Source organism: Amblyomma maculatum, chromosome 1, assembly GCF_055883805.1.
Source record: "Amblyomma maculatum isolate TAMU_Amacu chromosome 1, ASM5588380v1, whole genome shotgun sequence".
Taxonomy (NCBI): domain Eukaryota; kingdom Metazoa; phylum Arthropoda; class Arachnida; order Ixodida; family Ixodidae; genus Amblyomma; species Amblyomma maculatum.
Window position 1 is genome coordinate 475,221,228 of NC_139344.1, and position 21,354 is coordinate 475,242,581.

The window sequence follows — 21,354 nt, forward strand, 5'->3', positions numbered from 1 at the left end:
CGCAGACTAGCCTTCCGCTTGGTCAGAAGGAAACGAAATGGTATAAGACACCAACCCGGAAGTAATGCAAAGAACATTTGCGGGACAGTTTCGATATGAAAGACGGGAAGTCTAGAGCCCCATGGAGGACCGATAGTGCTCGTGGACGTAGCCTTTATAGGTACAGTCGTTTGCGGACAACAACAAATCTAGAAGTTTCGTGTAATGGGTTTAGTAAAGCCTCATTGCGTTCTCGCAGACTCGAGTGGATCATGCTCCAGGGCTTTCTCTTGAAAGTGTCTGCCAGTTACGCACCGGGTAGGGAAGCTAGGTCTAAAAGGAAGAGGATGAGTGCTGTCATGGGAGGAGGAGAAAAGGAGAAAGAGGGCTAGCTGAAAGGCGTCACTGTATTATCGACGATACCACAATTCCTCCTTTTGCATCACTCATTCGCCCTGGATGACAATAGCGTCGGTACTAAGCTAGCTGACATAACCCGAATCCAGTATCCACCGCACACCAATAGCCCAAACCACAAAACAAGGATTTTAAGAAATGTGCGCTGGCATTCCCGCGTTTTTTTCTCTTCCTCTTCTGGCGAAGCTACGTCTTGTATTCGACTCTCGCACGATACCTTAAACAAATGGGCTTTCCGTTTGCTACGATTCCTCAGCATCAGGCGCTGTCAGCACACTCAAGGAACATAGTGGAAACAGGAGCCGCGTCTTCGCAAAAGTCTAATTTAGTAGGCTTCGCTGAACAAGAGAACGCCTCTTGGCGTGTCACGTTTACTTGTGTCCCTGCAGCTCCTATGCATGCGTGAAGTGTGAAGTGGTGTGAAGTGCAATATGCCCACGAGGTGTGTTCAGCATATAGTGGTAGTAGGACCCCGCAACATGGTCCTAGAACGTTAGAACGTTATATGTAAAGCTGACCGCTTGGTAGCTCGACCTCCAGTGAAATTTGCATACAGAGACTGTCACACGAAACACGAACGTAGCACATGCATGACGGAGCAATCGCTTACGTTTGGGGTTGATTAACAACGATCCTAGCTCGTCCCAAAGTGGTCGGACCCAGAAACAGCAGGAGCAGCGCTGGCCAGGCGGCCAACGGAAGCGCCATGGCGCCACGGCCAGAAGCCAGCAGCCACTGGACAAGCCGCCATTGGGGCCAATAGGTAAAGCGCGGTTATACTATAGTGTTCTAGAAGCAGTGGCATTAAACCGCGGCTTAATTGCATTTCCGTATAGCGTAATCGAAAAATGCTCATATATTTGTATTTATATATATAGATGCAAGAAAAGCTCTTAGTAAATAACAACTTGTTGTTATTTTCTTGTATACCTCACAGCTCGCTCTTCGTTACGCAGGCTTGTTTAGTGCGCTGCTTGCTTGTGATTCTTTTATTATGATTATTAACAACTCGATAGCCGCCATGTTAAGCAGGAAACAAGAAGCGCGTCTTCGTTTTGGTCTAGGTGTCGCGTCATACCGTACTGTTTAGACTCTGTTTATACTCTTTGTGAAGAAGAAGATGGACTCATTCGCTGGGCGCCGATGAGAAAGAAGAAGGTGTGTGGAATTGCCATCGCTCAGATCGTGTTGGTGTTGATCGCCCCGCTTCCCCGTCGACCTCGACGCCGTCCTCAACGTCCTTCTTCTACATTTGGTGGAGGTGCGGCCTGATACCCTTGTCTCACGCTGGAGCTTCGCACCCTCACGCTCCCTGTAACTCGTATGGCTAACGACGAACACCCCCCAGCCAACCCGATGACCCCGCCGATTGTCTGCTCTGGCTCCTTACGCCAGCGAGACCCTGCGCTCTACAGCGGGACTGACGACACTGACTGCGAAGACTGGCTTGCTTTGTACGAGTGAGTGAGTTCTTACAATAAGTGGGATGACGCCACAAAGTTAACAAACGTCACATTTTATTTGACCGGCGTTGCCAACTTTTGGTATCGCAACCACGAAGCTGATATCACGACTTGGGACTCATTCAAGGCTATCAAACGTTATGGTATCGCAGCGCTTTCAGACAAGGACAAAGAACTAGGGTCACACACAACTGCGTGTCCCTAGTCCTTTGTCCTTGTCTGAAAGCGCTGCGATACCATAATGTTTGATAACCACCACCACCAGCAGTATACCCTACATAAGTTCATTCAAGGCTAGTCTTACAAGCGTCTTTGGTCGTCCAGCAGTACGAAAGCTCCGCGCCGAATAACATCTGCAGGATCGAACACAGCGGCTCGGCGAGACATTTACAAGTTATATTGAAGATGTACTCTACCTGTGCAGTCGCGTAAATGCTCAGATGTCCGAGCCACAGAAGATAAAGCACATCCTGAAGGGCATCGAACATGACGCCTTTCAAATGTTGAAGTCCCGAGATTTGACTACCGTTGCTCAAGTTATAAACCTCTGCCAGAGCTACGATGAGTTGCGCAAGCAGCGCATCCTCCCTCGACAGCCTTCCGCGTCTGCAGAGTCACTTTCTGGCCTCTCCGCAACACCTGAGACCTCCTCGCTGCTGCAGCAGCTCAAAGACTTCATCCGCGAGGAAGTTGCTCTCCAAATATCCCTGCTGCCAACAAATTGCGAGCTTTACCTCAATTTGGCGCCCCTTCGACAGGTCATCGCCGACCGCGTGTCGGACGCCGTTCCCCCTGTCCATCCGCCAGCGCCCATTCCTCAGCCCGCACAATTCATTGAGACCCTCGCATACGCCGACGTCGCTCCACCTGTCGCTCCACCAATGACATGCGCCCCCACTCCTGTCGCACCGCTGACGTACGCTGCCGTCGCTGCACGACCACGGCCACCTAGCTACCCGGTGGTGTACGCTACGCCTCCAGGGCCTGTGCAAGAATTTCTTCAGGCGCCACAGCCATTGGTTCCACGACGTCCGCTACGCCGCAATCCATGGCGAACCAGTGATAACCGTTCCATCTGTTATTCCTGCGGATTTCCTGGCCATATGTCCCGCTACTGCCGAAATCGCACTCCCGATGATTTTCTACCGCGCCGAACGTCAGCTTCCTGGCAGCCGCCGATCCATCTGCAAGTTCCGTCGCGGATGACCGTACCACCTTTTCTCCTCGCCGCTGAACCTCGCCGCATCGCCGTTCTCTATCCCCTCTGCGGCGCCATCCCAATCTTGTGCAAGAGGAAAACTGAATGCCGCAGTTCCTGAGGCGAGAACTGCTTGAAGTTTCTGTTGACGGCGTTGTAGTACTGGCTCTGGTCGACACCGGCGCTGCTGTTTCGGCCATGGCTGCAAGTCTTTGCCGTTCATTGCGCAAAGTGACGACACCAATTTCAGGATTGTCGCTATGCGCGGCAAATGCCCAGCCGATAGAGCCTATAACGGTGTGCACAGCACAAGTCGTCATTCAGGAAGTTGTGTACGCAATAGAGTTCGTCGTTTTGACTTCCTGCTCGCATGATCTCATCTTGGGCTGGGATTTTCTATCGCGACATAATGCGGTGATTAACTGTGCTTGTGCTGAGCTGGAGATTTTTACGCTAGACGAACCATCGCCGGACGTTCCTTACCCCAAAGTCGTCGTTGCCGAAGATACTGATATTCCTGCGTGCTCTTTCGTTCTTGTGCCCACCGCTTCTGCTTTTTCCCGAGTACCGATGTACTTTTCACCCCATCACCTACCTTTCTAAACCGCAAAAGTCTCCCCCTGCCTTAGCCGTACTTTCTATATCAGCTGGCCTCACCGCGCTCTGGATTTCTAATCCGTTCTCATTTCCAGTATCCCTGCGTCGCGGTGAATGCCTCGGCCCCATCCAGCTCATGGATTCTATTCTCACCGCTGACGAAACACCCTTTTCGCAGCCCGCTGACTTGGACGCACTCACACCGCCTGTTCTTGCGCTGGACCAGTCTTCTGCCGACGTTTTTCTCCGCTCCATCGATGCCAGTCTTTCTGGCCCTCAACGCTCTGAACTCCTCGCACTGCTTCATCAGTTCCGCTCTTCATTCGACTCTCATCAGCCTGCTTTGAGCCGCACATCAACTGTTGCCCACCACATTGACACCGGTTCCCATGCTCCTCTGCGCCAGCGTCCCTATCGAGTGTCTGCCACCGAGCGCCGAGTTATTGAAGCCCAAGTTCATACTATGCTTGAGCATGGTGTGACTGAGCCGTCTAACAGTCCGTGGTGCTCTCTTGTTGTCTTAGTGAGGAAGAAAGACGGTTCTATACGCTTCTGCGTCGACTACCGTCGCCTAAACAAAATCACGAGAAAAGACGTCTACCCCCTTCCGCGTATAGATTATGCATTGGACTGCTTACAAGGTGCTGAACTCTTTTCCTCGCTTGATTTACGATCGGGCTACTGGCAGGTACCCATGGCTGCGGAAGATCGCCCTAAAACCGCATTTGTCCTCTTTGAATTTACCGCCATGCCTTTCGGTCTCTGTAATGCCCATGCTACATTCGAGCGTATGATGGATATTATACTGCGTAGTCTGAAGTGGAAGACATGCCTCTGCTACCTTGACGACATCGTGGTGTTCTCGCCGGACTTTGCGACCCACATCTCTCGCCTGAAGCAGGTCTTGACATGCATTGCGAACGCCGGCCTACAGCTCAACTTGAAAAAGTGTCGTTTCGCTGCTTCGTGAGCCGACCATTTTAGGCCACGTTGTGTCCAATGAGAGTATACGTCCTTATCCCGCCAAATTTCGAGCTGTGACCATCAAGCAATTAAGAAGTTTTTTTGGGCCTGTGCTGATACTTTCGGCGTTTTATACGGAACTTTGCTTCCATTGTCGCCCCGCTGACTCAGCTCCTCGGCAATACCTCAGATATTTCGCTGTGGTCAACAGCATGCGAGGACGCCTACAACACATTGCGCCGCCTCCTCACAGCCCCACCCATCCTGCGCCATTTTGACACTGAGGCGCCCACCGAAGTGCATGCAGACGCCAGTGGTGTTGTCATCGGCGCTGTGCTTGCTCAGCGCCCTCCCGGCTTCGGTGAATACGTAGTTGCGTATGCCAGCCGTACTCTCACAAAAGCCGAAGCGAACTACTCTGTAACGGAAAAGGAGTGCTTGGCCATCGTGTGGGCCCTCACAAAATTTCGCCCTTACCTTTACGGCCGTTCGTTTGATGTAGTCACGGACCATCATGCCCTCTGCTGGCTTTCATCGCTGAAGGACCCTTCCGGCCGCATGGCACGGTGGACTCTTCGTCTACAAGAATATGACATCCGTGTTATTTACCGATCTGGTCGCAAGCATACAGACGCCGACGCTTTGTCTCGCTCACCGCTGCCAGCCGACCTTGCCAGCCTCTCCGTCTCGGACTCTGAGGTATCTTCCCTCGACATCAGTGACATGCCCGCTGAACAACGAAAGGATCCATGGATCGCATCCCTTATTGACTACATTTCCAACAATTCAGCGATTACCCCTTCACGCGCACCACTTCGCCGTCAAGCTTCCCACTATGAGATTCGGGATCACCTCCTTTACCGGCGCAACTACAACTCGAGTGGACGGATATGGCTCCTCGTGATTCCGCGCCATCTACGGACTCAAATATGTACAGCTTTTCACGCCGATCCGCAGTGCGGTCACGCCGGAGTTTTCAAGACCTACACTCGAATCCGCCTTCGCTACTATTGGCGCGGTATGTACAACTCGGTACTTAGGTACGTTCGATCGTGCCTGACTTGCCAACGCCGCAAACCTGCTTCTCACCGTTCGGCTGGTGAGTTACAGCCTCTCACATGCCCGCTTAGACCCTTCGACCGCATTGGAATTGACCTCTATGGCCCTCTTCCGTCCACAGCTGATGGCAATCACTGGGTCATTGTCGCCGTCGACCACCTGACGCGATATGCCGAAACCGCCGCGCTCCCAGCTGCAACAGCCCCAGATGTGGCCGGTTTCTTATTGAAGAACTTCATTCTCCGTCACAGTGCTCCTCGTGAATTACTCAGCGACAGAAGCCGTGCTTTCTTATCTGACGTCATTCAAGCCCTGCTCGCTCAGTGCAAAATCATTCACCAGACTGGCACCGCCTACCACCCGCAAACCAACGGCCTTACTGAACGATTTAATCGCACCCTCGGTGACATGCTCGCGTAGTACGTCGGATCCAGCCACACCAACTGGCACATTGTCCTTCCTTACATCACCTACGCGTACAACACTGCTACGCAATCCAGCACGGGTTTCTCTCCGTTCTTTTTTCTTTACGGTTGGCATCCATCTGCTCCCCTTGATACTTTCCTCCCCTACAACCCTGACGCATCAGAATGTACCACAGTGACCGAAGCTGCACAGCACGCAGAAGAATGCCTCCAGATTGCACGGACATTCACAGCCGACTCTCAGTGGCGCCAAAAATATCGCCATTACACCATTCAGAAGAATGCACCGCACTTCGAGCCCGGCTCACTCCTGTGGCTATGGGTTTCATCCGGCAGCCCCGGCCTCTCAACAAAACTGATCTCAAGGTATCATGGGCCCTACCGCGTCGTCGAGCGCACTTCACCAGTGAACTATTATGTTGAGCCGCTTACGCCATCTTCCGATTTGCGACGCCGTGGCCGTGAAACTGTTCGTGTGCAGCGCCTTAAGCCGTTTTACGACCCCATTATGTATTCGTCCCCTTAAGTCGCCAGGATGGCTCCTTTTTCCCTGGGGGGCGTTGTGAAGAAGAAGATGGACCGCTTCGCTGGACGTTGATGAGAAAGAAGAAGGGGTGTGGAATTGCCATCGCGCAGATTGTGTTGGTCTTGATCACCCCGCTTCCCCGTCGACCTCGACGCCGTCCTGAACGTCCTTCTTCTACATCTTTTCTTGTCTCATAGCATCATCATCAGTCTAGCCCATGCACTAGAGATGAAAAAGATAAAAACAAAGTATTTGGTTATAAACATTGGTTATAACAAGACAGGAATTTAATGACGAAGAAGTTGGAGACGGCGATGCACGGTCAGGTAGACCTGGCCTGCTACTCCACACGGGGAAAAGGGAAGTTATAGGATAGGTGAAGACTGAAGGCAGGCTGATGAATTGTATAGAACAATAACTTTCTTATTGGGAATAAGGGAGATAATAAATGACGTTATAAACCCAAGCGATGGGATAGAGGGATAATTGTTCGGGTAGAACGGGCAGGTCGCTAGGATATTTGGCAGGTGGTAGACTTTTGGGCTCTGCTTGACTGTGGCAGGGCTCTAGCTGTTGCCATGCGTTGAACCGCGCAGCGCCAAATTCCGGCACATATGTTCTTCTTTACCGAAGAACTGAGAGTATGAGCGCTTTTAATTGCAATCTTATTGGTCGCTATCAAGTTTCCTCCTTTCCTGCTAGATGCCGCTGCGTAAGCAGTCTGTCGGTCTTTACCACTGGAAGAAGGGAATCCCGAAACAGTACTCTCGTGCCTGCGTTCCAAGTCTCCACCCAATCACTGAAGGCATTAGCAGCCATTTTGAAGAGAAATACAACACATTCCGCTGCCTTCATTTTCCACTGTGGCTTGTTTCTGCTCTTTAATTATTTGCATTGAGATACCAGCTTTACACAATATTTGTAAAACGAATCTCCTATAAAATATCGGCTATCAATCCCTGAGTGGGTCTTGAGTTGTCTCTCTAAAATGGTCGAGCAGGGCACCAGACATCATTTTAATATGTTTAGCTGTTGGGAAGCTATATGGTAAGGATTTAGCAAATGTCACTTCGGTTGAGGTGGCACTAAACTGGATGATTGAAGCGGTGCATTTAACGCATTGGGATGACGAACCTGCAACATTGGTTTCGTGTCAGCCACCTTAATGTAGCGCATTCCTACGCACGCTGAGAACCTCCTCCGTCTGATGTACCCGCGCACCTCTGGGTACTTTCCACCTTCCGTACGGAGAACCTGCCACTCAGGCGCACATCCTCTGGGGATGCGAAAATAAGCCGCCCTCACGGGCCCTCCTGCCACCTTCCTCTGCGGAAAGCTAGGACCAACTCCTCACCAACCCAGACAAGAACACACAACTTGCACGTATTTCGTGGGCCTAAGATGTCGCCCTCACCTGGGGGCCAAACAGGACCCACCTATACCCTAATTCACGACATCTGGGCAAATAAAGTTGTTTTCTTTTCTCTCTCCGTCTACCCTCTTTTCCGCTAAAAATGGAGAGAGAGATTTTGATCTCTTAATTTGACCCCTGCCAGAAGGGGATGGTAGAGCATTACAGAACATCGGACGTTGCACGGTTAATTGGCCTCCACGACACATAATGCAACTTGGCTGGTAACCCACTTCCCAAGAGAAGCACTAATGATGGCAGTAAAAATAAATGTTGCTTAGTAGTAGAAATGACACAAGTAAGAAATCGACTGCGAGTGAGTGTTAACACCGCGCTTTTTGCTTCTCAGAATGAAATCTAAGTCTTCATGCGCCCAAGAGTCAGTGAAAATTATTTCGATGCAGCGAGGTCCAGTTTCGAAGAACTCTGCAACCCGGCGAAGCTATGGAGGAGCTCTTCAGATACGAATAAAGCCTTCTTATCTTCGAAACGACTATAAGAGAAAGCTACTTGGGAACACGTTTTCTTGGCAATGGAGCCAAAGCTACGAAGCCTGAAACGCATCTTCTTCCTACGCAGCTGAATATAGTCCCTAGTTTTACATGAGCAGTTCAGACGAAAACAAATTGAAATCATAGCGCTAGTTATTTACGCTATATTTTTTATCACCGATCAGATATTCCGAAATGAAGCTGTTATGCCTAAAACATTTTTCTTGGTTCCACTGGGATTTCTCGTCTGATATCTGTCGTGGGGTTTCGATACTACTCGACTCTGCAGACAACATGGCGACAGCCGCATGTTCGGGTCGTTCCGGTTGTTCTGGTTCGTTCACTCCGCAAGGGTTCGAAGCGTCTTCGCCAGACAAGACTGATGCTCAAGAGACGCTGGCTGTCGAAGCAAACGATGAAAAGATTCTGTTGTCCCTGATGACTGGCGCTTAGCTCGCGTTGTTCCAATTTTTAAGAAAGGTGATCGTTTGAACGTTAACAATTACCGTCCCATATCGCTAACTTCAGGTACCTGCAAGCTTATGGAGCATGTTATATCTAAATATCTTATGTCATTTCTGGAAAAAAATAACATCCTGTCTCCCTTTCAACATGGTTTTAGAAGAGGCTTATCTACGGTTACTCAGCTCGTCACTACAGTGCATGAATTCGCTTCATCGATTGACAATGCTGGACAGGTTGACGTCATTTTTTTAGATTTCAGCAAGGCGTTTGATCGCGTCATGCACAATAAGCTCATCTTTAAACTTCAACATCTTGGTCTTCCAACAGCACTTGTCAGGTGGATTAAAACCTATCTTTCCAACAGAAAACAGTTCGTCGATGTTAAAAAATCTCATTCAGGTATTTTACCCGTTACCTCTGGTGTGCCTCAGGGCAGCGTACTTGGGCCTCTTTTATTCCTTATTTATATCAATGATTTGGTTAACTCCGTAAATACGTCCGAAGTCAGTATTAGACTATTCGCAGATGACTGCATTCTGTTTAAGAAAATTAGCAGCACTACCGACCAAAAATGCTTGCAGTCAAATCTTAATAATGTCCTAGAGTGGTGCACCCTTTGGTCCATGAAAATAAATAGCGACAAATCGGTTCTTCTTCAGGTTACTAACAAGAAAGCGCCATACAGTTTTAATTACGCAATAAATAATCTTCCACTGCTACAGGTGAGCGAATACAAATATCTTGGAGTCATCATTACATATCGCCTTTCATGGTCCAGCCACATTAATAGCATTTGCTCGTCTGCTTCAAGGAACCTCGGCCTTCTAAGACACAAATTAAAACACGCTCCCTCTGAACTTAAACAACTTGCCTTCAACACACTAATTCGTCCGAAACTTGAGTATGCTTCCGTCGTATGGGATCCGCACTTAAAAAAGGATATAAGGAAACTTGAAATGATCCAAAGAAAAGCAGTCCGTTTCATTTTTAACGCTTACCATAGCTCTATCTCGCCATCCGTTCTGATGTCTACGAAGAACATATCCACTCCAGAAAGAAGGAGAGCACTTGCAAGGCTTAAATTTCTGTACTCATTTTACTCTAGTCAATTTAATATTAATGCTGCTCCCTATATATCCCCCCGTTCTACACGACAGACACGCAATAGCCACAACCATAACCTTACCCCGTACTTTGCACGCACAAATACGTTCAAAAACTCATTTTTTCCCCGAACAATCACAACATGGAACTCACTGCCAGCAAATGTCTTTTCGGCTCAGGATGCCGCTGCTTTTGAAAAGAGTGTCTTATTGTATGTGTAAACTTAACAATATCATTGCCCTCTGTTTGGTTTTCTTCTTTTATTGTTGCCGGAACGCTGGATTTGCGTAGTGTTTGATTTTATTTTTGCTTTCTGAATGTTGCCCCCCTGCTTGGTCTCTATGACTGCAGTATGTGTAAATAAAAAAAATAAATAAAAATGGTCTGCAATGTCTACGGAGACCGAAAGCTGCGCAGCCGAACTACATGGTGGAGGGACACTTTTAAAGAAGCCCGCCTCCCTACCTTTGCGTCCACTGCCAAGAAAAAGTGTCATCGAGTTTTATAGATACCGCTGCTTACACTCAGGCTTCGTTTAAAAGTTATACACACGGTTTATGTAATGGCTTGAACTTAATTTTATAGACTAATTAAGACGCTCCGGTGGACAGTACAGTAGTATCATTTGCACTTTGTATCCTTTGACTTTGTATCCACTTTGTAGATAGATGATAGCATGGTTTGAACCGGCGGAGTTTCGCTGAGGCATTACGTCGAGGCTGCTTCCGCATGGCGTGGTGGTAGTTAGTTTTAGCTCGCTCAACTCCAGTTCAAATCGCTCTTCGGCGGCTTGAATAAACGCCGTATCATCGATCGGGTCGGGTGTCCCGGGAGGCACTTTTGACCACTAAATTGCGATGGCGAGAAAGTGTGTCTGGGCGGTTGTCTTAAGCCCTCTACTAAGGCAGCTCTTTCTCTCTATTTTTTCTCCCACCATTCTCCTTTTACTTACGGCTCGGTTAAGGCTGTTTCAGATTCGCGCTGGAATCAGCACGCAGCAAGAAGACGAGAAGAAGAAAAGGTTTGTGGACTGGGAGCGTGCGAGACAAGAGAGACTGATCACCATGTTGGGACATCGATAGCCAGGGACAGTCGGACATTAAACGCACTGTAGACGCGTCCTGGTGTTTGCCCTCTTTCTTCTATAAAGGCGTCCAAGGAATTTTTGCAGACACTGCGGCTTTCAGGCGAACGCCTTTATTGGCTCATAATGTCATCCGTTCGCGAGGTGTCACACTTATTCCCGAGATTCAACGGGATATTGCGAGATTGGGACGTCATGACCTGCTGACGTCAGCGACCATGACCGGACGTGAAGTTAAAAATAAACAAATAAATCTTGTCTCCACCGACAATCCGCCTTTCGCGCGAGTTTTCTGCGCATGCGCGAAGTCGTAGCGGCGACCGATGGAAACACATTGGACGGCGTCGACGGCGTTTCTCGGCGCCGCTAGTGCACGGGGGCTGGCTGCACCGGGCGGCACGGTGGCTGTCACAGGCTTGGCAAAGCGATGCCAACCACATCTGCCGCGTACGGTTGCCACTCTCTAAGCGTGCCAAGATGCAAGACGCGGTTTTTCAAGTTTCCTTCGCCGAGCCGTAGCCAGCAACGACGTGAAGCTTCAATTAGGGCCACCAAGCGTCAAGATGTGAATGGCCGACCTTAGCAACCGACTGCGTACTCTGGACTGTGCGAAAACACTTCGTTACAGGTATGTATGCATCTAAAGGAAATGTGCATGATCTACCGAAGTTCCGCCAAGCCTGTAACCCATCAGTGATAGCCGCAATGAGCATTTGTTCGGCCCGTCTGATGGCGAAGTATCTCGTCGTTTGAAGAGGCCGGGTAGCGCAGATATCACAGGTAGCTGTGTGCGCTAGAGCGTAATATTTAGCATGTTTTATCGCGACTGCCGCCTGACTAAAAAGAAAAAAAAATTGGGCGTTTGTTGTGATGCACCGCCGTTCGCGAGCCGAGGGGTTGAACTGGTCATGAGGCTCGCGAACGGCAGTGCATTAAAACGCCGTATTTTTTTTTCTTGTTAGTGAGGTGGCAGTCACGATAAAACATGCTAAATATTACGGCCTAGCGCACACAGCCGCCTGTGATATCTAAGTTACCTAGCCCTTTCGCGCCTAAAGAAAAGAAAGGACAAAATACATTGCCTTCAGGCCCCGGCGCAACTAAAGCAATCACGCACCGAAGAAATCCTCATTGCAGCTATCACTGGTGCGCTACAGCCTGGGTGAAAACTCGAGTAGGTACTTTTCATCATGCCTATTTCGCTTAGATGCATACATACCTGTAGTATCTGTGTTTTTGCCGCTCGGAGCATATGACGCACTTGACACTCTTGCACGACGCACAGTATTTTTTTTTTAATTAAAGGCTCACCTTCGTGCACGCCAAAGCCTCCGGATTTTGTTCCTTTGGTGTACGCAATCAGATGGACTTCGTTAGGGAGCTTGATAATCGTCGTCTTCGTCCAACCGTTTGCAATGGCAAGGAAACCGCCCGGCACAATAAATGAGTCTCCTGGAGGGTTCATGCTCGTTCACTTGCAGAGTGGATCGCTCTGGACGTTGAACAGGCTTGGTTCCTAACCGAGATGCGCATCCGATATGTAGGAGATGCACATGTGTCACCAAGTTGTTGATTCCGCAGAAATCACGGCGGAGGCAGAAAGGAACGTTGTGGATCCTTTCACAACAGAATGACCATTCTCTGCGTACCGAGAACCTTTTCACCACTGCGACCACATCCGTTCTGACTCCTGAAGGCCGAAACCGGCTACAGCGCTGAATCATCCTTGCCAGAAAATTGCAGCGCGTTTCCTGCAGGTGTGCATTCCGGCCGGGACAATGCCCTTTTCAGGGGGTGTGTATATGTGCCTCTCTGCCGAGCTTCGTAGATGAAATCCTATAGCTGCACGCTTGTAGATGACGCGAGGAGGAGGCGATGCCCATTGCACCATGCCGGCGCCGCGGTGACCGCATTGTGCTCGGTAACTCAAGACACCCCGCGCATATGCGCCGCTCGAAGTCACAGGAGACGATTCCACCCAGCTGCGCAGCATCAACAAACTCCTGGCTGCTTTGCCCTTTGAGATCCCCCCCCCCTCTCTCTCGCTCTCTCTCCGCCCCGCGCTCTCCTGTCTGCCGAAAACCTGCACGCTGAGAGCGTCTCATTCTGTCACGTCGAACACGGCCCGCGCTAGACGCTCTTACAATACGAAGATAGTATATGCGTGCGTGCGTTATGAGTGGATTGTGAAAACGCTCTACCTTCCCCATACTGCGTGAACATGATATGCTACAATCACTGTCACTACTTTCCGCCTCGAGGCCAAAAAAGGGGGGAAGCTTTCGCTTTCTACCTGCGTTGGCGTGGCCATTTCGTGTGGTGCGTTTTCGCGTCGTCTGCTACACTGCCGTCCAATGTGTTTCTCGCCCGCTCCCGCATGATGGCGCCACATCCTCGCTCAAAAGGCGGATTGAAACCTCCAGGCCTTGGATCCACAGCAGAGTGCTTTAACCAACTGCGCCACGCTACTTCTTTTTACTTTATTGCCAAATTTATAATCAGATTTTACACATAAAGAACATTACTCCACAAACACACAACATGGGTGAAAAAGACGTTATTGGTGGCTTAGCTTGGCTAAGCCTGGATATCAGAATCGAAAAGGTTCGGCGATGCTATGGCTTAGCTTGTGGTTCCTTGGCGTAGTTGGCCCACTGCACACACTTTCAAATGGATTGTCTGGGAAGCGAGGCTGAAACTCACGAGTAGCATAGCCAGGCTATCTCGACCAAATGTCAAGGTCCAAGTTTCGTTAACGGTTAACCTCATCGTCACATCCAGTGTTCTTCTCAGCAGCAAAACGCGTCCGTCTTGCTGCGTTACGCATGCGTCTCTATTCCAACCGCTCGGCACGCTGTTCCTCACTTTCCTCGACCCGCCGTCTCCTGTTTTCATTCCGCCGTGCAGCAGTGGCTTCGGCCTGAGCAGCAGCACTCGATGTTGATGATGATGATGATGATGACCTCAGAAAAATCGCACATACCCACGGAGGGGGATTGGCCAAGGTGCATTGTAGATTGTAAACATAGGTATATGTTCATGGACTGCAGTTTTCAGATAAATATGAACGTTTAACTGGAACTCGAAAAAAAATAAAAAGGAAAAAAAATGTAATGCATTCAGACATCGCATAGGAATCTACCTGTTGAAATTATGCAGTAATGAATAGAATCGCACACTGGTTTTAAGGAGTATCCCTTGACGCTTGCCCCGAAGGAGAGGAAAACTGGAATGGTTAGTGGAAGGCCTAATCTCGAAAGGGGAGTCGCTAAGTAAATTTTGCGAAGAGATGCGAACCTCCGGAAGATCAGAAAAAAAATGATCTATGGATTAAATTTCTTTGCAAGACTCACAGAGGTTACTAGCGGATAGGCCCGAACGAAATGAATACAGATTTCGTTTTGGTAATCTGCAGCGCAAGAGAGTCATTGACACTTCACATAGCCTTGAAACACACATGCGGCCCCGCCAAGGCCATCTGAGGTGTTGGTAATCTGGTGCAGAAAGGAGAAGCTTGTGACTGAGGTTTAAAATTTTGAAATCATTATAAAGTTAAGTAAACAGCATTAACTATGCGTGCAAAAATTGGTCCAACAAGAGCGGAGTTCGCTAAAAAATCTGCCCTTTCATTATATGTAATACCACAGTGGCCTGGGACCCATTGAAAACGCAAATCTGAAATGTGAGGAGGAATAAAACAATGAAAGGAACGGCAAAGCAGAGTATCCCTTGAATTTTCGAGTGATGACAGCACGGATAGGCTGTCAGAAAGAAAAATAATCTTAGAAATATTACTTGGAATTTTTAGTCAAGGCCATCTCAATGGTCAGAAACTCAGCAGCAAAAATTACGTATAGTCTGAGACCCGAAATGAATAACTCCAGTCAAGAGCCTGGGAATATATGCCAATAGCTGCTTTTTCATCCCGCTTAATGGCATCTGTAAAACTGGCAATATGGCTCGAGAAATTGTCAAGGTAATCCTCTATAAGGGCATTTATTACATTTGCAGACAAATGCTTAGCATTCCCTGGGAGGGTGTCAACAAATGAGATTATAGTATCAGGCCGCCGGTGGTTAACTTGTACTATAGAGGTTATTGATACGGAAAGTTTCGACAGCAGGGAATTAGTAAACGTAACGTGTGGGAGCTTATACCTATGCCAAATATTATCAAGAAAGTATGATGGGATCGAAGTAAATATGGGGTTAGCCAATCCAAGGACAGGCTCCAAAGACTAAATATGTTCGTACAGTGAGAAGCTGAAACCGCGAATTTAGAATAGGCATCCGAGCTTCCAAGTATAGCAAAGCATTGGCCACTGATTTGGGCAGACCTAAAAAAAGACGCAGAGCTCGTCGTTTCAACACAAACAGGGGTTAAATCTTGCAACTTGGGGACCCAGAAAAGAGAATGGAGGCGAATTCAAGTATTGGTCGTACGTAGGTCTTATAAAGCAAGAGCAAAGTGTCCCGACGTATACCATATTTCTTATTGCTGATTCTTATCGACCGGCCAAGGACACCTTCACCTTTAACCACAAGGCTTTTAATTTGAGGCCTCCAGTCTAACTGTGGGTCGTATAATATGCCCAAATGTTATTAGATCAACCTGCGGGATTAGGACAGAATGATAATAGAAGGAAATGTTAACAGGGGCTGTCTGTAGGAATACTAGGATGGCACATTTTTTGACATTGAAACAGCCTCAGGCTGTCTGTAGTGCGGGCGAGTTACGCTAGGTGGCACCACTGCTTTCCCGGCTATATATTTGGATGTAATAAAGCCTAATGGTTTTAGGCCTGCTGAGTGACGGTGTGTCTGGTTGGCGTTCGTGCTCACAGAAGCACATCTCGCTACATGGTGTCAGAAGTGGGGTCACGAAGCCACTGATCCGACGCTCTTTGGCTCTTCACCATAAACGACGCTGCCGCCGCCTCACTCGGGCCAGTGCTTCGCCCACCGCCACCATTCTACTTTGACAGCCCACGTACCTGGCCGAAATGACTGCTGCAGTTGGAGGACTTTTGTTGTGCGACAGGAGTGTCTACCGCTGCTCAGGAAGTTCAGGTGCGTTTCATTATATACTGCATGGCGCCGCAAGGAAGACCGGTTCTTGCATCAACGACGCTGGCAGAGGCCGACGCCAATGACATAGCAGTTGTGAAGAAGGCGTTCACAGACCATTTGGTCCACCCGCTCAACGAGGTGCACGAGTCTGCCCATTTTCATCGCCGGACGCAGCAACCGGGTGAGACCATTGATTCATTTTTCACCGCGCTTCGCACCATGGTGAAGAGCGGCAACTACTCGTCGTCAGCTACTGAAAATAGGCTTGTAAGCGACCGTTTCGTCACCGGTTTGTTTGACCGCAAGCTTTCAGACCTACTCTGCCGAAGCCCGCAATTAAGTGTGCAAGAGTAACTCAAGCACGCCAGCACAAAGACGCTGATAACGAAAGCAGAATTCATAACTCAGTAGAATCGCCTTCGCTCGCTGTCGACGCAGCGCGCAATAGAGAAAGAGATTGGTAAAGAGCGAACACTCCCATAGGGCCCAGCGGCCCATTTGACTGTAGTGCACCAAGCGGCCGGCGGCAACTACTTCCGGTCTTGCTGAAAGGCGCGTGATTTGAATACTAGTATGCGCTGCTCCCTTCCCTGCCCTTTTGGCGCATTATTTTGGTTTTATATGGTGTGCTAGTGTTTCTATTTTCAGCATGCATAACATGAAAAACAGATTCCCAGTTCTCTAAACTAGCCATAAAGGCAGCTGCGCCACAGCCTTTGCAAAACAGCATTCCAGAAAAGACGCCAAGTGCTTTGTGAAATTAATGTTTATTTTGCTGCATATAAAACACGTAAGAGATGCAACAGATGTAGACGGAGGCATTGACAAAACTTGGCACACATTAGGCGATGTGCACAGTACAGAACAATAAAAATACACAAGGCACGAAACAGCACTTAGGTAGAGACAAAAATAGCATAACGTTGATTTTCGAATTATGGCAAATGATATGTAACAAAACAGGCATTATACATAAACTACACAGTCGCAGTCGCGGCTACCTTAGCAAGGGCAGCTTGTATTATTCAGGGCAGAGAGGACTACTGACGCTTGGGGGAAGGGCACACCGTTCACTCGTCGCATCTGCCGTGCTTCGGCTGCAGTCCGTGGATCAATGCAGTGCTGTTGGAAAAGGAATGAACATGATGCAGAAGGTTCCAATGAAATGTAAGGCCACTGCACCGCACACACATCTGTGCATGTGGGTGCGTACTGAAGACTTGGTGAGCAGCAGTTATGGTACAGAACAGAAAAGCTGTCATTCATAAAATTGATAAAAAAAGCTACTCTTGCAACGTAGAGGTCAGGAAATGCAGGCTAACCGAACCTTTCTGAAAATGCAATTCTACAGTGAGTGAAATAACAGCCACTAAACTAACAATATTCCTCAAAAGCACTGAACAGCTAAAGCAATGAAGCTTGCAGCATAAAAAATTTCTCATTTTAACGTTGTCCCGTTAAACGCAACACCACACCACGCAAAACTAGCCGTTCGCAAAACCGCGGCCTGACAACTCACCGCGGCCGGCGAGCACGACTTGCCCTTCACACGCGACTTTCTGAAGCGCAGACCGCCATGCTGAGCTAAACTGCCTGAAATTCCTCGCAGTTTGACAAGAATCAAACATTTCTCACCTTGCGGTTGCCCTGTTAAACGCGACACCACGCAAAACTGGCCGTTCGCAAAACCGCCTCACGCCATGTCACGTCACCGCGGCGGCCAGCACGCCTTGTCATACCTGTTAGCTTGCCCTTCACGCGCTACTTTGTGAAGCGCCGTCGCCGCCGTACTGAGCTAAATTGCCTGAAATACTGCACAGTTTGACAAGAAAGTCAAGAATGCAACATTACTCACCTTACCGTCGCCCTGCTAAACGCGACACTTAGGAAAACTAGCCGTTCGGCAAACCGCGTCAGGCCTGGCCGCACCGCCCGGCTAATACGCCATGTTGCCGCATCGGCGTGCCTTGGTGCCTTCACATGCCACTTTGTCGAGCGTGCTGGTATAAACTGTTCGATATGCAGCTCAGTTTCGCAGGAACACAACATATTAAACCTCGCCGCGGTAGGAAACTGCCGGAGCGTCACGAACTGCGCCTGAACTTCCCTATATGCCTGAACAGCCGGCGCGCCTGTTCGCGAGCTGCGGAACCTTATTGGCACCGGCCGGCGTGGTCATGGTAAACTGCTTCAAATGCAGCCTAGTTCAGCAAAAAACGTTGCTCACCTTGACGTCGTTCCAACCCGCAGTCGTTCCGCGTAGCTGCCCACGAGAGATTAAAAAAAAAAGATATGCCCGATTTGAATAATTAATCAAATACGAAGTAGGTGCGTAGCACCGCTTAACCCCGCTATACCTTTCGTGCATACACTTCAGTGATTTACACTCTCTTCAAAATATTCCCTCAGCTCACGCAAGAGGTGGCCAGCAGTCACAAAGACAAACAGCACCGGCGGTTGCAGTTCCAAAACACACAACACACAAACCTATGGCCCAAACATTCCGATCGCTGCCCTTGGTCGGTTGCACCCGGGCGGCGGTTTCAAAGGGACGTATGTCCAGGCATCTTCCCGAGAAGGCACCGAAAGCAGCTTCCTCTGCCGCGCATTTTCCACAGCCCGTGTTTCGCCGAGTTTCGGAGATTTATGGCCTCCGCGCCCTTTCCCCTCAAACCGAGAGACAGAGCAGTTAGCGCCCAACCGAAACACGTGCGCGACGGAGACACTTCTGCGAAAGGGAGGCCGGCTTGTAAACACGCGCACACACTCTGTCTTGCAGCAACCGGCCGCTCTTCCCATAATTCAGTCGGTTTGGCGTCAACTGTCCAAACTCCAGGCAAGTCGAGCCCAACACCTCCCCGTCAAACTGTGCTGCACAGTCTTGAAGCTTGCCGCACACACCAAGATACAAGAACTAGACGCTTTTCCACCACTTCCCTTGTCGACAAGTGCACCTCGGCCCCCCGCCGGCACAGCGGCCCACAGCGCCATACCTCCTGCGAACCGAGGTTGCGAAAATGGATGACGGATCCTACCCGGTTCCGGCGTTGGTGACCAGACGTGACATACCTTTGGCATTTGCATTTAAAAACCCCTTTTTGTGCTTCACTGCCATGTTACGTTTCTGAAGAGCCAGGGCCGACCTGGACAGCACATTTTCACCGCTTTCTTTCTCTACCTCGGAAACAAGCCCGCTTACAGCTACACTTCCTTCGAGAAGTTGTTTTTATTCGAGCAGCAGTCTTCGCTTGCAGTCGAGCATCCCGTTGCCCTGGAGTTTCTACCACACATTTCTTCCGCTTCGCTTTGGCATCCATTTAACGCCGACGCTCAGTGTCTTGAGCCGTTTCGTGAGCACACTCGGCATGTTTCCTCGTTCTTTGTGCTTCTAAATTCTTGCCCCGTTTAGCTGCAACACCAGATTCAGTAGACTCACGTTCCCGCTGCCTTCGTAATCATTGTGCTTCAGCACGTCGAGCCCGGCGAACCTGCGCCGTAATGCCAGACGGACCGGCTTCGTCTATTGCGACGCGAAGCAAACGCACTCACGCTTGTGCAACGCTGCCCTGGGACGGCCGCCACGTCCGCAACTGACACGCCCCTCTCTCACTGTCTTACTCTCTAACTGGGTGCATCATGCTGCCGCTCGCCCCTTCAGTGTTAGATCGCGGGATGTAGGCGTCGCCACTTTCCCTTCCTCCTCTCAAGTTCACGGAGAGATGGATGGACAAAGAAAGAGAGAAGCTTCTACTACAGCTCCGCGGCTGCTCCACCTCCTCAATGGTGGTGGTGGTGGTGGTGACTAAGATGATGGGGGATGGGGTACTGGGCACGACGTATGCCAGCCTGAGCTAGCGGCGGCACTCTTGGTGCCCAGGGGAATGGGATAGGGGAGGGTTGGGAAGGGAGGGGGAGGACGCGCGAGAAAGTCCGCAGAGTCGGGGGCCGAAGAACGGCAGCACTGCGACGAGGTCCGCAGAAAACAGAGGGCTATCCTGGGCGCCCAACGGGTAGCACACAGAAGAAGCACAGCCACCACAGGTAAGTCACCACACAGTGCAGGTTCGGCTTTGGTGCGAGCAGCATGCTGCTCGGCAAGCGTCCTTTTCCTGTGACAGATCAGGACGCCGGGGTGACTGCAGATGGTCTGCAGTGCGCTGCCACGTCGGAAAGTCCGGGTGGCAGTTGGGAGGACCGCTGGGAAACCGCTGCCTTGGCAGCGGCGCGGCGGGTAGGGGCATCTCGGGAGATGGCACTCCTAGGCCCGTGCGCGAGAGGCACACGGGACACTGTCTCTTGGAAAATCCTTGAGGCAGCGGAAGGGACCGCAGTGGTACCTCAGCCAAGGCTGAGGCGCGGCGGGTGACGCTGGAAGGACCGCCGGGAAGGGCGGCGCGTCGAGGCCCGAGAGCAGGAAGATCCCGGGATTGCTGCCGAAGCAGCAGGGAGGGCCGCGGAAGCGGCAGGTGACGCTGGAAGCGCCGAGGCCCGCGAACCTTGCGGTCAGCGGGAAACTGGCATAGGCCAGCAGGACTGTGCCCCCAAAGGAGCAGCAGGGAGCCTTGGCGAAGAACCACGAGTCCATTCCAGCACTGGGGCTCGCCTCGGGCGAGGGCGACGTCGGTGCGCCACAGGCGAAGACCAAGGTCAGAGGGGGCCGCACCGATAACTCCTCAAGGGAGGAGGGTGTGCTGGCAGGGACAGACCTGGCAACGCCCGCAGCACGGGACGCGCGCGTAGCCACCTTCTCTTTCTCCGCTTCAAGTCCACGAAGAGAGAGAGAGAGTGAGCGGCTTCGGATAGACCACGGCGAAATCCGTGATTGCGGCTAGTAGTGCTACGCACTAAAAAATATGCGGTCTGTGCCGCACAAGCGCGGCGAGGCACGAGCAGACACCCGCTCGCTCCCTTCGACAACTTCCTATCGTCTGCTCCGGCGGGCTACCGCCGCAGCGAGTGCCGTCGCGCGCGTGTCCGCGCATGTCCGCGCTGGCGCCGCCATCCATCAATCAGCGGCAGCGCAACAAGCCGCGCGTCATTTCCTGGGGCCAGTTTTCGCCGAGTGTCCGCTCTTTACCAATCTCTCTATGACGCGCGTGCGAA

At 50.4% G+C, this 21,354-nt stretch overlaps 1 protein-coding gene across 1 annotated transcript in view; it reads right to left on the bottom strand.

The window, feature by feature from the left end:
• LOC146210016 (uncharacterized) overlaps window positions 1-21,354 on the bottom strand; it is a 56,977-nt gene that overhangs the window by 12,284 nt on the left and 23,339 nt on the right. The window contains exon 3 of the mRNA XM_084581599.1: window positions 20,748-20,957. Within this exon, the coding sequence (XP_084437725.1) occupies window positions 20,748-20,957 (210 nt within the window). The remainder of the gene's footprint in view (window positions 1-20,747; window positions 20,958-21,354) is intronic.